A 16,191-nucleotide genomic window follows, 5' to 3' on the forward strand; every position below is an offset into this window, starting at 1 on the left:
AAGATAAAACAAAAACAATCTCCTGTCTGTGTCCACAGGATTTGACTTAGCCTGAGGTTCAAATTATATTTTCCGAACAAAAGACACATTCATTTCAAACAAGAAGAGTTTTATTATTTCAATTAGTAGAAAATAAAACTTTATCATACAAAAAGATCTTATTAGGTTACAAAAAGAAACGAAATATGATGTGTTTGGGAAGCTGTTTGCGCCTACCAAAATTATAAAATTAATAAAAACCCCCTATCATTACATTGAATTGAGTGCACGTTCGAACGGTAATTACTAATTATGAGTATTAGTAAAATTGTCCAAACAAAAAATTTATTTTGTATTTTTTTTCCAAACGTACTTTAATTGGACTAACTTTCGCGAGATTAAATTTCGCGATTTCGAATTTTTGCCATTTTCGCGAACTTAAAACTCGTGAAAACGCGTAAGATTCCTGACTGATTTTTGAAATCGCATTTTCGGAGGAGGAACGAGTCCAAAGTCTCCATTTGTGGCAAAAAATAGCTTTTTCAGCTGTTGTCAGCCATATTCGTGAAATTAAACCCCATGTGCTCCTCTTTTCATTGTGTAATGCCAAAACAAAGTTCATTAGATGAGTGAAAAAGCCATCCAATCAACTTTGTTATTTCAAACATGCGTGGTTATTTACATACAACTATTTTCTACAATGTGTCATCAATACAATAATCACACATAATTAATCTAAATAAACTCTTGATCATCACAAATTTGGGAAAAAATAAAAATGAAAATTTACATATAGTATCCTAAGTCGAGAATTTGACCTGCTAATTGAGTATGAAAAAGCAAGTTGATTTGATATATACAAAAAGTTCGAAGCCTTCACTTGGAAAACTGAACCAAATGGATTGAGATGAAATAATTGATATAGCAATTTCAAATATATCAAATATGGACATCATATAAATTTTGACGTTGAACAATTCAATTTGACTTTGCTCAATCCAAGAGATTGACAGAATGTGGTTGACGACGGAAGTTGTTAGTTGTTTCCACCGAACAAAGCCAACAGATACAAAAAGATGTAGATGATGTCCACATAAAGCATCATGGCGGCAAAGACGTAATCCTCCGGACTGATCTCGTACTTTTTACCTCCCATGATCAATTGAGTGTCGAATGCCAAGAACTAATGTAAAACAAAAATAGGTTATGAGACACGATTCTTCATGAAGTTACATTTTTTTTAAAACGAATAATTATGCTACAGAATAAGCTTCACATAAATACTGCATAATTATCAATGGAAGGAATGGTAAAATTAAACACACAATATCAGAAAACTACTCACAGCCATGAAGAGGAGCGCGCCAAGTCCAGCATACACCATTCGTACACCCTGAAAATATTTCAAAAGATGAATTAATGAAAGCCTTTTCATTTTAAAGTGTGTATATCACCCTCATTTTTCAACACAAAAAAAAAATATGTATGCTAATAGGTGTTTGGGAAATTGAATAGCGAAAGTAGGCTGGAAATGTAGATAGAAAGGCTCGTTGGACATTTTTCATATTACAGGTAGTTCGAGATGAAACAAAACGAATAAATTTTACCTGCATAGCACCAGTTGGGATCAAGATGGCGGCAAATAATCCAAAAATGAACAAAGCGAAACAACAGACAAACAAAACACCAGCCCACTTGGTGAAGTCATACTGAAAAGCAAAGCAACACAATTATAATGAGGGGTTGATGGTAGTTAGAGGAAATATTTAGCGCATTTCGCAAGCTGATACTTCAAAAAACTTTAGATGCATGCTCGATTTCAATGACTAAATATATTTAAATGAATTTGATTCCGAATTTGAGATCTTTCTCGAGTTCGTGGATAAAGGATAAAAAAAAATCAAAAAAGGCCATTTGGGTGAAAAAGATCCCATATATGCTCTGGTGATCTCAATAAAATTTTATTTCGCCTAATCCCGTTTAAATGATGTTTTAGCAGTTCCATAGCGGTTCTTTCCGTTATATTGTTAACTAACCTTTGTTTGGGATGCAAATCCAATAATGCCAACACTGATCAACTGAAAAATAACAGAAAATTCTTTATTGCAATACCATGCAAGGGGAAATATACATACCAGTCCCTTGGGATCGAAGATATTATTACCAAAAAACTCTTAAACAAAAATTACCAATGTCATTCCAAACAAAGCCAATACAATTTTAGTATCGTGAAAGCTTGAGATGACAGCAACCATGTAAGAAAGACTGATGGTGAAAATGGCAAGCAAAACCAAATTGATTGGATGTCGTCGAGCCACACTTGTGCAGCACACCAACACGAAATACAGGACCAAGAAAATAACACTGAAAATAAAATGGGAAGTGTTTAAGGAATGTTTTCTTTAACCTCAGTTAAATATTTCTGAAAAATTAAGAAAAGCGAATAAAAGTTTAACTGTTTCTTAAAAAAAACTCGTGGAGTACTCAGGTGACTAATAAACAGGGGTTGGAATAAAATTATACCTTTAAAAAACCCCCCAAAATAAGGTAATTATAGACTAAATCTGACTATTTGGAGTAAAATAATGGACTCTTCTTTTGACGTTAAAAACGTTTTCAAAAATTAAATTAATTAGGTTCTGGGAGTTTGAAAAAGAAGTGAAAAATTGACCATTTATATAAGGCACCTAAGAGTAACAGAAGAGAAACTCACTATCCGGCAATGTACATTCCAACATGATTCTGGACAAACACTTTCGTTGGTTCACTGAAATTGAAAGAAACTAATTGTTTCATATAATGCCGAGCACTGTACCAGAATCAAGAACACAAAGATAATCTTTACATAATGGCAAACGGTTCCACCTTTTTCCATCTAATTATTCTTGACAACCCCCTTATCGTCATGTTGAAAACCTCATTTTGACATGCGTATGCAAACGGAACAAAGTTGAAATGACGCGCCCAGTTTGAAAAGTAATTTAGAAATTAAAGTAGCAATGCAATGTCCTCATTTATAAAATAGTCGAACGTGCGCAACGCACTGGGCTCAACTTCAGTGGCTTCAAATTATTCATAGGCCCAATTGTAGACCCCCAGATATTTACCCAATGAACAAGTGTGCCAAATTTCAATCAAATCCAACCATTTTGAAAGCCTGTAGGCTGGCCGTTTTGGCAAAAAACTCGCTCTAGGTCCCAAAAATCTAAATTTTTGAAAAATGCAAAAAACACCCCCAGATATTCACCCAAGGAACAAGTGTGCAAAATTTCAGCCAAATCGAACAATTTTTGAAATCTCCAGGCTGCCCTAAGGTTTTAGCCTCGTTTTGGCGAAAAACTCGTCCCCAGGGCCCAAGAATCAAAATTTCCAAAAATTGAAAAAAACTCCCCCAGATATTCACCCGGGGAACAAGTGTGCAAAATTTTAGCCAAATCGAACAATTTTTGAAGTCTCCAGGCTGCCCCAAAGTTTTCGCCTCGTTTTGGCGAAAAACTCTTCCCCAGGCCCCAAAAATCAAAATTTTTGAAAAATAAAAAAAACACCCCCAAATATTCACCCAAGGAACAAGTGTGCAAAATTTCAGCCAAATCGAACAATTTTTGAAGCCTCCAGGCTGCCCCAAAGTTTTAGCCTCGTTTTGGCGAAAAACTCTTCCCCAGGCCCCAAAAATCAAAATTTTTGAAAAATAAAAAAAAACACCCCCAGATATTCACCCAAGGAACAAGTGTGCCAAATTTCAGCCAAATCGAACAATTTTTGAAGTCTCCAGGCTGCCCCAAAGTTTTGGGACATACACACAGACAGACACACACACAGACACACATTCTCAGATTCTAACTCAACTGAAGTTGAGAATAAAAACCTTTCTTTTGTTGCGCTTTACAAATATTGGGCTCGATAACAAAACATTAATTTTTTTTTTCTTTTTCTACAAAAATATTTTCGACGTTAAAGTATTGGACAACTTGAAAATACGTACAATCAAAGTCATACTTTAAAGGAAGAAACTTTAGCGAGGCGAAAAAATCGCGAAATTTTGGGAATTTATTTTCGCGAATACATAGCACCTTTGATTATATTTCGCGAGAGTGAACTTTCGCGAATAAAGGCAATTTAAAAACATTTTTAACATTATTCTATTCTAGAAGAAAATTGTTTTTATTCACTTCCGTAAACCTTCGTCTGTTACTCACATACCAAATAAAAGCAAATACAAACAATAAATGTATCATCACATTCGTATAGCATTTTCTCCGGAATTTAATATTCGCGATTTGGCCTAAAAATCGCGAATTCACGAAAGTTTCTTCCTTTAAAGTTTCTTCCTTTAACCCTATTCGTACTAGGGGGGGGGGCTCTTTCTGTTCGGAGGTCAAACTATTGCTAATAGCTCCTGAAATAATAGAGCTTTTGCCGTGAAATTTTCTGTAAATTCCTAACTTTTATTTAGCTTCAAAATAAAAAAAAATTTGACACCTAAATATTTTCACACCTTGAGCATGATGACATTTCTGACAGTAAGGTGTCACAAAAATTGACACTTTTCCAATACAAATTTATTTTCATTGTCAAATATATCGTTTAAACCGTAATTTATTGAATATTTAGGATAAAGTAAGCATTTTAAACTCAGGCAACTTTTTTCTAAAGCCTTTGTTAGAATACAATAGCTATTTATAAGAACAAAGGAAATTTTCGGTTTTTACTCACTTTGGGCATGATGAGTGACGTCATCAAAAAAACTTTTTGTCAAAAGTTACCTTACGTGACAAGGATCTTGTGTGCCAAATTTCATCCAAAAAGACCCACTAGATCAAAAGTTAAGGGGTGGTACAGGAAAAGCCCCCCCCTAGTTCTGAACCGCCCCTAAAAGCCTAGTATGAATAGGGTTAAAGTAATATTTGAGAAAAAAAGGAAATTCCCACGAAATCTTACAACCAGGAAGCGCTCGAAATTAGGTTTGGCGGGTAGAGTTTTAACAATTAGACTTAAGAGGAACTAAAAGTCCAATAATGGTCCAATAGGGCTCAGAATATAGCCTGGAAGTCAATAATCCCCTCCCGAATTGAAATATTACAATAAATTTATCAATTTGCCCAAAAGCGACTTTTTCGCCCGAACTTTAAATTGTTGAAAACGAGGCATTAACCAAAATTCCTAATATATTTTGACCGAGATTGTAGATGGCATCTAAATTTCAAAACTATTTTCTAGATTCTTTAAAAGGTTTCAATTGTGAGAGGGCACAGCAAAAAGGTGGATGTAACCCACAAAAAAACATTGAAAAATACGCCAGTTATTTATTTAAGTTGTAATTTTGGACTCCAATTCTATGGCCCATCCATTACATTTACACATAAAAACCAAAAGTCTGAAAAGCACTGATTCGATCATAAGAAAGACCAGATACCAAAAACAACTGGTAAGAAAAACTGAATATCATCAACTATCAAATTTATGTTTAAGAAAAGGAAGTACACTTACTGAAAGATGAACCAAGCAATAAATGCCAAGGTGACTGACATTTGCAAAATCAAGATGCTAAAAACCTTTCTGATGAAACCTGAAACAACAAAATAAAAATTAATGACAGTTTAAAAAAAGAATTTACCAACTTCATTTTAGTAGTATCCAGGAGCCCTTTTAACAGTGGTAATAGTAATAATAATAACAAATCATAAGCCATAAGCTGAAGAGGGACAAATACGGAAAATGACTTACTTAGCCGAATACTTTTGTCATCAAATGAAATGATTCCCATTGTCTGTTTATCGCTGTCGTCCGAATGTCCTTGGTACTCTACATCTACGCCTGGTTCTTGCTTTCCAGGATAAACATAAGGTTGCTGTTGGTCTGCTGGTACTGGTTGGTAGCCTTGCGTTGGTGGTGGATAAGCCATCCCTGTATTAGGAGGAGGGTAAGCACCATTCTGAGGAGGGTAGGCACCATTCTGAGGTGGGTAGGCACCATCCTGAGGTTGGTATAGAGGTGCTTGGTATCCAGGATTTTGTGACGCTTCGTAGCTTGGAGGTTGTGCCATTATAAAATCTTTATTTTCTATCTTTTGTTTAACGAAAATAATAGCCAAAATAAAGGAAGCGATTTGAAGATAGCACAAAACCATATTGGGAAAGGACACTCTAACACCCACATAAAAAGTAAACCTTAATAATTTTACCAAACAATAAAATGTGCTACAGTAAGGATTTAATATAATAATGTAATGATATTTTTCAAGTCATTCACTATTAACTTTTGTTAACCGGTTACTTTTTCGAAGCGGGCTACATGACTTTTTGCGCAATGCAATTGGTTCTTTTCCCATGACGACGGGCTTACATTGTCCAGAGTTGCCCGTCGTTAGGAAAATTCATTGTGACGTCACTTTTTCAAAGGAAAATGAGCAATGTGTTGACATCATTTCTCTAATTTGTTATTTCTGACGTCAGAAATTATAACAATTTTTTATCTCTTTTCGCTTGTTTTTTTTTCACTTTATTTCGCTATTTTTCCTGGATAAAGCGCTAAAAATCAATTGAAGCTGAAGGAAACGGTTAACAAATACAATAATGACCGGTTTTTTCGGGCTGTACTGAAAATATTGCCCTCGGTCAACGCAACAACCTCGCAAGCTCGGTCGTTACTTGACCTCGGGCAATATTTCTCAGTACAGCCCTCACTAACCGGTCATTATTGTATTATTGGAGTCAAAATGAAATACATTGCATCTTAAAAAAGGTCTTTTTAACCTGTCGATTATATTATCAAGCGAGAATTATGATGAGCAATTAGCTTCAAAATAGTGTCACAGATCATCTGTTGTTAGTATTCAATTTTATATGTTACTTTATTTTATTTTCTAGAACATTTAAAAAAACAAGACTTTATGTTCATGTCTGGCTAATGAATCGAAAATAAACAAGAAATCCGGAAACACTAATAAGAAAATCTCAAAAAATCTCCAACAACCACTTTTCTTGGAATATTTCCAAAATCTGGAGACCCAGATTTTTTTATGAATAATTTATTCAACAAATCCCAATATATAAAAAACCCCAATATATTGGGTCCGTCAAATTTTGGGAGCACTATATTGCTTTAATTGTGCAAAAAGTCATACAAACCTGTCAAAAGTAACTAAAACAAGTGATACTTATTTATTGACCTACCTGGTTATCAAAACTAATCAATGACATAACTGGTCAAAAAAAAAACTATCAACACATTTAAAAAAGACTTTTGAAAAAGAAATAAAAAAGCTATTATCAAAAACGTTTTTTTAAACAATCCACTATGAGAAAAATGTACAGCTTAATAATAAGGTTTCTAGAAAACTCAAACCATTGCACTCTACTCCAATAAAAATAATAATTTGGCTAAGAACATTAATCATTGATTTTTTAAGGAGTTCCTGGTTTAAGAAATGAAATCTTTGAAAGTCAAACAATGTTTTGGGCATCACCATGAATCATCTTTTTTTGTAAAGAAATGATCAAACACCTTTAGATCAGTATGTTAGATTAATTTTTGCGCAGACTTTTTTTGCAAATCGAGAATTAAAAATTTTGGTGTGGACAAAATTTCGCAAATCAGTCTCATTGTCGCTCTACTCTCGGGTACCTAATAGCCGGGGGGTTTGGAATAAGCAGGGGGGTCGGAAAGGTTGGAATAAAAATGTCCTGGGTGGAAAATGTTCGAAAAGGAGGCTGATACAGCAGAATTAGGGCAAAAGAGGTAACTTTCAAAAAAAATTTTCCCAAAAATCAATAAGCGGGGGGGTTGGAATAAGAATGTCCTGGGTGGAAAATTTTCGAAAAATTAATTAGCAGGCCCCCCCCCCGGCTATTAGGTACCAGAGAGTATTTCTTTCATTTTGCTTTTGGGTTTTTGACCAATTTTGAGATTTTAAATATTTTGCAATGACTAATTTTTGGTAAAAACGGCCTAAATTTGTGTTCAACAATCAAATTTCAATCAGTCGATTGCATTCGGTTTGGTTCGACTGGTTTGATCATTTGATTGAGATCGTCTGGTTTTACAGGTTTTTTATTCAGCATGGTGAAATTGAAAGTGCATCATTGGTTACAAAATACAATACCAGTACAAACAGGATAAATTATCTTGTACCTAAGTAAAAGCTGTGCTGCAAAAGCCAAATCAATTATATGATGTTATCATTAGGAAATTTTTTGCTGGAGTATGGTAATTCCGTCGCTCTTAACTGTAGATAAGACCTTGCTCTATATCTTAGTATACAAAGACATAACATTATTGTAATATCTTTATAACATTCAATTTAAAGTATTTAAAAGGGAAGAGCATCCTAAAATCTACAAATTGACCAGAAAATTTTACTGTTTCCTTGTTTCTTATGACCAATTAATTAGGTGCACTACTCATTAAAAGACCAGATATTGGATCATCGTGTAGGGATCACACTGTAAGTATCTGTTCTGACCATAGCATCAGCCCCTGCTGGTTGGGGGGTTTCACCCTAAATTTTTCCCAAAAAAGGAGGGGGCTGGAAGTACACCATTTTTTTGGGGAACCTATGTACTTGGGGGGAGAGTTAAAATCTCATCACTCAATGTGGGGGCTAAAATAATTCAAGTAAATAGTTGGCTTCAATTACTCAAATTGAAGCTCATGAATCTGAAAAATTTTATCTTAAACTTAGAACTGAATGCAATTTACATTGGAAAACCCTTTTTTACCTGGATCAATTTTTTGAAAGTGTCTAGGGTCAAAAGTCCTGGGGGCTAACAACCGACAAAATACGAGTCAATTCATTTTTAAGGTGGGTAAAGCAAAATGATCCCAGCAAAATGCTGACGTCATCGCAAAACGCAAAAAACATCAATTTTTTGCCTTATCAATGCCGTTTTTCGGCACCAGGTGTTTGAAACTTAATAAATAACCCCATTTTCTTCATCTACTTTTCACGCTAAATCTGTTGGTAGCATCAAATATTTGATTTTCAAACCTGGAAAAAACCGTTAGTAAAACCTTGATAAATTCTATCGATTAACTGAAAATCGATTCACTCGAAAACTGCAGGAGATTCGAAGGGCAAATTTTTTTTTTCAATTCTACACCCTATTAGGCAAATACTTTTTTATTTAATTAGTTTACGGATCCGCGGACGTCATTTTTGAATTAAAATAAAATAGAGATTTTAAAAACTTTTGTTTAATTTTTCTCCTTCAACCTTCATAAAAGAAGAAATCAGAAGAAATAAAATAACCTTTACTTAAACAGGAAAAAGAGAAGAGAAAGAGAGAGGGGGTTTTAACCCTATTCAGCCTAGGGGGGGGGGGGCTCTTTCTGTTTGAAGTTCAAACTATTGGTAATAGCTCCTGAAATAATAGAGCTTTTGCCTTGAAATTTTCTGTAAATTCCTAACTTTTATTTAGCTTCAAAATAAAAAAAAATTTGACACATAAAGATTTTCACACCTTGAGCATGATGACATTTCTGACAGTAAGGTGTCACAAAAATTGACACTTTTCCAATACAAATTTATTTTTAATGTCAAATATATCGTTTAAAAACCGTAATTTATTGAATATTTAGGATAAAATAAGTATTTTAAACTCAGGCAACTTTTTTCTAAAGCTTTTGTTAGAATACAATAGCTATTTATAAGAACAAAGGAAATTTCCGGTTTTTGCTCACTTTGGGCATGAGTAACGTCATCAAAAAAATTTTTCGTCAAAAGTTACCTTACATGACAAGGATCTTGTGTGCCAAATTTCATCAAAAAAGACCCACTAGATCAAAAGTTAAGGGGTGGTACAGGAAAAGCCCCCCCCCCCCTAGTTCTGAACCGCCCCTAAAAGCCTAGGTTGGATAGGGTTAAAAATGATCTAACACAGCTGTGTCCTGTTCTGCCAATAAAAAGATACTTTGATCCTTCCCTTAATATATCAGGGAAATTCCCCATGAAATTTCCCTATCCACAAAAAAAAACTAAATTATAAACTCTTTGTGTATTCATGATATGCACCACTGCAACGACTTAACAAAATTATGCAATTTATCTGTTTTTGTTCCACCCAATACGTCACTTTTTCTATTGTTTAAGTGACGTATTGGGTGGAACATTTTAAAAATTCTCAGAATACTCTCCAGTGGTGCATATCATGAATACAATGGATTTTCTTCATTTTTTTCATTCTTTTGTAATCACTTTCATTTAAAGTCCTTTATGGTATGGTTAAAATTCAAGAGTAGATATAAAAATAGGATTAAAAATAAAAATTAATTATACTATTAAATCTCTTTGACAACAAATTTGTTTTGATAACTCCACAAAGTTTATCAATCATACTTGAAGTTCTTCTTTCCTCTAGAGTGCACAGACACTTGCGGGTGTTCCACTACAGATTTTTTTCATATTTCCATTTTCAAGCCTACTCGGTGCAAAAGAGAAATCGTGTATTTTTTAATACGCTGTTCATTAACTCAAATCAAATGACTTTGGAGATTGGATGAAATGTTGGCAGAATTGCCGTCCCATGTTTTGTCAGATAGTCCCAAGTTAGAGCAGTTGACGGTATCTTCATTGATAACAGCGAAAGGTTTGTTTTTATTTTAGTTCGTATCTTTGAAAGACCCCATCGCATTTAGGCAGGGATGTCGGATTTAGGACCACTCACGGTATGTTTTGTATAAGAAGCAATTATATTACATGTTGTTTTTTTATAAAAATAACGCTTATAAGCATACAAAGGCTCAGATTTGCAGAATTCCTAAGCATATATGTCAGCCTGCCTGAAATATTTTTCAAGTTGTCATTTCTTATCTGTTTAAAAAGGTTTGGTAGACAGGTCAAGTAAAAAGAGAAATTCGACGGCTCGCTACATTCCACTGCTCCCAAAATCTGAATAAATTTTCAGGACATTTCTGAAATTTCACTAAAAACTTGGCTCGGGGTGAATCATAAGCATGATTTTTAAGCATATAATAAGCATAAACTATGCCTGGATGCTTTGAGAACTTAAGCATACTCGAGCCTGACCAAGGGGCAAAGACTTGCTTATAAAAAAAACATGTAAATGATTATTGTTATTTGGTTCAATTGGTTCAGTGTATCAAACCTCTCAGTTTAGTTGACACTTTGTACCTTCATTGCATCACATCGAAAGGTTTTTTTTTATTTTAGTTTGTTTGTTTCTTTGGAAGACCCAATCGGATTTAGGCAGACCTGTTGAATTTAGGACCACTCACGGTACCTAGAGACAAGATAATTTATCATGTTTTTATTGGCTGAGGAAAAGTAATGTATGTGGAGTAATTAGTTATTCAAAAGACTGTTGCGCTCGCCAAAACATCTAGCGACCTTACTTCAACAAGGTTCCAACTCTGCAAATTGTGGTTCTGAGTAAAATGCATTTGAAAATTCAGTGACTTTAAAATAGACCTTAGTTTGAAGCTTGGGTCTTCACTTTGCTTTTTTCTGTTACAGAAATATAATTTTAGCATAAATAAATCTTTAAAAGCTGTGAAAAACCAAAATATTAAAGAGTTAAAAAAGAAATAAAATTTTCGATAGAACCTTGTTGCCTCGAAGATTCACAAATGCGCAAAGTCAACAAGGTTCCATCTACTGAAACTACCTTATTTTTATAAACTTTAAAGAAGAAATAGCATGCAAAAATAAACATAAGACATAAACTAGCTTTTCCAGTTGGAATTTTCACAAATTTCAGTTTCATATCAAAGAAATCTTCTATTTTCATGATAGAACCTTGTTGACCTTAATATTATTGGAAAAGACGTTATTGCGGATCGCGCTAAGGATTTTTGCTTGAAGATTACCGATTGTTGTAATGTGTCAAAGACCAAATTAACTGATAGAACTTAGTGGAATATGTTATTTTGCGGCTAGTTCGAAACGCAGGTCACAGGTCACAGGTCTACAGGTCACAGGTCACAGGTCAACAAAGTGCAGACCGGAAAAAAGATAATAAGATCATAACATTATACATAACATAACATCAATACATAACGCATTAAATTACAAAAAATTAATACATGTTATTTAGATATTATAAAATGACAATTGAATAAAATAACAACCTAAAGTCTATTCACGATAAGTGTGCACTCTTTTTTCATTTACCGATAACTTTTGAAGGAATTCTTCAATCTTTATAAATTTGGTATCATTGGAAAGATATTAGTTAGTGGAACAATTTAAAATAAAAAAATCTTCAAAAACATTCTAAAAATGAAAATGAAAATGAAGAAGAAAAAAATGAAGATCTTGTAAAAAAGTGCTATAACTACCATTTTCCGTGAAGTGAATCCTTGATCATCGAACGTTATTACTGTGAAAAAATTTCTCAAAAATAATCATTCAGTCAAAAGATATCAAACAAAGTTATAAGCTGATTGACGTCTAAAAACGCTGTTTTCTGCAGTTTTTTGCTGTTTTTTGGGGTCAATCACTTATTAACTTTGTATCATAACTTTATATTGAATAAATATCTTAATGAAATTTCTTCACAGTGATGATCTTCTAAGATCAAAGAATCTCTCCAGTGAAAATGAAAGTTATAGCAGTATTCTACAAGATCTTCATTTTTTTCTTCTTCATTTTCATCTTCATTTTTGGAATTTTTTTAAAGATTTTTTTATTCCAAATTGTTCCACTCACTAATATCTTTCCAATGATACCAAATTTATAAAGATTGAAGAATTCCTTCAAAAGTTATAGGTAAAAGAAAAAAGAGTGCACACTTATCGTGAATAGACTTTAGTGACACTTACTTACAAAAATATTAACAGAATCATAAAATCTGATGCAAGAAAAGAGAAAAACACGAAAAATATTTATAATACAGAATGTGATGTGGATGGTGTGAATGGATATAAAACGGCACCAATCAGAAGCTTGTGAGGTCCCTAAGAGAGTGGTTTTAGAAGGATGAAACTAATTAATCATTCAATTGTTATTTTAATGACTTAATGACAATTTTTGACAAAAATGTTGACAGAATCACAAAATATCATGTCTTACAAGAGAAAAACACCAAAAAAATTTAGCATACCGAATGTGATGATAACAATATGGCTGGATATAAAATTACACCAATCAGAAGCTTGTGAGTTCTCTGAGAAGGTAGTTTTAGAGCGACGAGTTTTATTATATGTAACCATCATATAACATTACAAACATTACAATATGTAATATACCTGTTATACGTATAATATGTTTTTAAATTTTCTGGTCTGCGTTATACACGGCGCAAACTGCGAAAGATCGATAAAAGCACATGGTTAAATTTTGATGTTTGAAATGGTTTTATATGGATGAAATTGCTTGAGAATTATGTTTTTGATAATTCTTTGTGTTTTCCAAACATTTTCCTCTGCAATGACATTGATTAGAGTCAACCTGTCATCACTGACCTGTGACCTGTGACCTGTGACCTGCGACCTGTGACCTGTGACCTGCGTTTCGAACTAGCCGGTTATTTTGAGCCATGGAATTAAGATATATAAGTTTACAGCTTTAACAATTAGTTTTGGTCATATTAAACGTTATGAACCAAAAAACTCAATTTTTTCAAAATTCATGATAGAACCTTGTTGAAGTAAGGTCACGATCTATAACAAAATTTTGGCCTGACCACCCTAACTATAGTTTCCTGGGTGGTGTTCAAACCATTGAGTTTCAAGCCCGAAGGGCTAGAGGTCAATCTTTAACCTTTCTTAGGCAAGAAAAAGTGAAGCCTTAAAATATGCGCCGTATTTTTGATGACGGATTGAATCTAGCAATTCCTTTGTTTTCGAGTAAAATATTTTTCGAAATTAAGCGGTAAATTTTAGTTTCAATCTGTCATTTGTGTTAAAACCAGGCGGGTCGCTCAAGGCCGCGCAACTTTGGTAGGATTTGTTGGCTTCAAATCCTACCAAGGAGATTGACCTCTAGCCTTTTCGGCTTGAAACTCAATGGTTCAAACTCCCCGCCCGTAAAATCAACCCCCCCCCCATATAATCAACCCCCCTCTATATAAAGTTCTCAGATTCCCCCTTAATAATCGAGGTCACGAAACCTGGGATCAAATTTTTGTTTCAGAATGACACTGAAAATGATAAATTTATTTGGTATATAAACAATTTTGAAACCTCCCTTATGCTATACTGAATGTAACGGAAATCCTGAAGTTTTTTACAGGTAAATTGTTACGAAAAATCCATGTCATCCACAGGGGGTAACTAAAACTGGAACTGCCCAATGCCAATGGGTAATTGAAAAATGAAAGTAAACTAATATTAAAATTTCCTGTTTGTATATATTAATTTCTCCAGCTGTCTAGACAGAGAGGACTGTTGAACAAGAAACCCTAGATTTCCAATTAAAATAGATCTCTGACCGCATACAGTGGTAGGAAGGCTGTCCATTGACCACTGGTAAGTTTTACAAATAACTCTAAATTAAACTCTCTGAGCATGGACGTCTGCAGGTCTTTGATCTTTTCCTCAGTCATCACATTGTATTTTACTTTTTCACCAATCGGGTTCAACCGTCAAGTTTAATTCCAACATTATTCAAGTAAATTATATTATCACGAATCAGTAAAATGAGCGTAACTAAAAAAACTTAGATTTGCAAACTACATTATATTATCTACCTGAATACGACTGAATTTCAATTTTGATTATACAAAGGAAATTTTTTTGTAAAATGGCCGTAAATCATGATATTCATGACGTAATCTTTTATACGGAAGCACCCGAGATAACCCGGAACTAGTGGCAAAATAACAAAAGACTAGTGGCAAATTTTGCCACTAGTTCCGGGTTATCTCGGGTGCTTCCGTAAAAAAGATTACGTCATGAATATCATGAAATTTGTCGACGCCGCCTGTGTCGAGGAAAAAGCCGTGGTCGTCGTCTGGTACAGGCAAGGTGGTGGTAAGAGTTACCGTGACCGGGCGTGACCGTGAGTATCACAGCGCGAATAAATTTTCTCTTTGTGACTTTGTGATATGATATTTTTCGAGCCTCAGCGGAGCACCCCCATCGGTCAGCAAGGGTAGTACCCTGGGTGATATTTAACTGGTCAGTAGTAATGCCATTCAATTCTTGACGTCCGTTGCGTTTGTGAGCGTCCTCGTTACTACTACAAAGACATTTTTAAAGCTGAAGACACATTACAAAGTATTTGTCAAAATGTCATTGTACCTATCATGATGTTTCTTGATGCTGATGATTCTGAAATTCCGTAAGAAATACTCGCAAATCCGATACCGATTTTTCCGGTATTTTTCCTCGTGTTTTGACTAATTTTTCATCAAATTAAATTTTTCATGTATGAATTCCGAAAAAGGGGGATAAAAACTTTATAATATCGAAATTCGAAGCAAAAATTCACGGATTTCCGATTAATTGTCTTTCCGGCTCTTCTATATTTTCCAATGGCTATTCGTCCTATGTAAAAGTAATCATATTTAAATAAAAAGATAATTGTATTCTATGAAAAAAATATGCTGTAGAAACAAAACACAAAAAAAACTCAAGGATACTGACAGAGCTCACAAAATTGCAGAAAAAACCAGAACGTATATCTTTGATGTTATAGTGGTTCATTTAGGAGAAGTTCGGTTAAGTTGTAGTATTATTGAAGTGGCTAATCCTGCGGAAATTTCAGTGTTGATCAGACCACCAGACTAAAATATTAAGTGAATATAAATTGTAAATATTTTAGGTAAATATTAATAATATAACCGCTAGAACTCATGATCATATAATCTACAATAAAATTTGGTCAAAAGTGAGAAATGGTGCCAAGATTGAAAAGAAAAACTGACACGACCCGAAAAACGTTGCTAAGACTTGAACATGATGAGAAATTGTAGAGTTAAATACTGCTAACTCAAACGAAGAAAATTATAAGATTGTGTAATGTATAGATTGCTGTAAGGTTACCGATTGTAGAAAATAAAATTAGTAGATATAATGTGCAAAAAATATTGCCAGACTACTCTAATAAATACATTTTTTTAAATATTGCAAAAATTTTTGTGATCAGGTTCTTCCCTGGTTGCTTTTAGAATATCATTCAAAAGGCGACTTGCCTTGCCAAAAAATAATTTTTCCGATACATTAGTCTCGTATTTAGATCCAATTCCTCAACGTTGCGAATATTACGTCTGCGACTCTTAATTTAAAACCTTTTAAGTACGATGGACACTCATC

General features: G+C 33.9%; 1 protein-coding gene across 1 annotated transcript; it reads right to left on the reverse strand.

Moving 5' to 3' along the window:
- Positions 1-606: 606 nt before the first annotated feature.
- LOC136799515 (protein lifeguard 1-like) lies at positions 607-6,068 on the reverse strand. The gene is made up of 8 exons (XM_067056228.1): positions 5,704-6,068; positions 5,467-5,545; positions 2,693-2,746; positions 2,169-2,343; positions 2,016-2,057; positions 1,587-1,688; positions 1,325-1,372; positions 607-1,162 (listed from the first exon to the last, which is right to left on the reverse strand). The coding sequence occupies exons 1-8, from the start codon at positions 6,020-6,022 to the stop codon at positions 1,016-1,018; spliced, it is 966 nt and encodes a 321-aa protein (XP_066912329.1). The 5' UTR covers positions 6,023-6,068; the 3' UTR covers positions 607-1,015.
- Positions 6,069-16,191: the final 10,123 nt, after the last annotated feature.

The sequence above is a fragment of the Clytia hemisphaerica genome, unplaced genomic scaffold (assembly GCF_902728285.1).
Source record: "Clytia hemisphaerica strain Z4C2 unplaced genomic scaffold, Clytia hemisphaerica genome assembly, whole genome shotgun sequence".
Classification (NCBI taxonomy): Eukaryota; Metazoa; Cnidaria; class Hydrozoa; order Leptothecata; family Clytiidae; genus Clytia; species Clytia hemisphaerica.

Excerpts from the sequence above, each read along its gene's own strand:
- LOC136799515 (XM_067056228.1), bottom strand. The coding sequence starts at position 6,022 with ATGGCACAACCTCCAAGCTACGAAGCGTCACAAAATCCTGGATACCAA. Across the intron at positions 2,747-5,466 it reads ATTGCTTGGTTCATCTTTCA|TGAACCAACGAAAGTGTTTG; the intron begins GTAAGTGTACTT and ends TTTCAATTTCAG. Across the intron at positions 1,373-1,586 it reads TCCCAACTGGTGCTATGCAG|GGTGTACGAATGGTGTATGC; the intron begins GTAAAATTTATT and ends AAATATTTTCAG.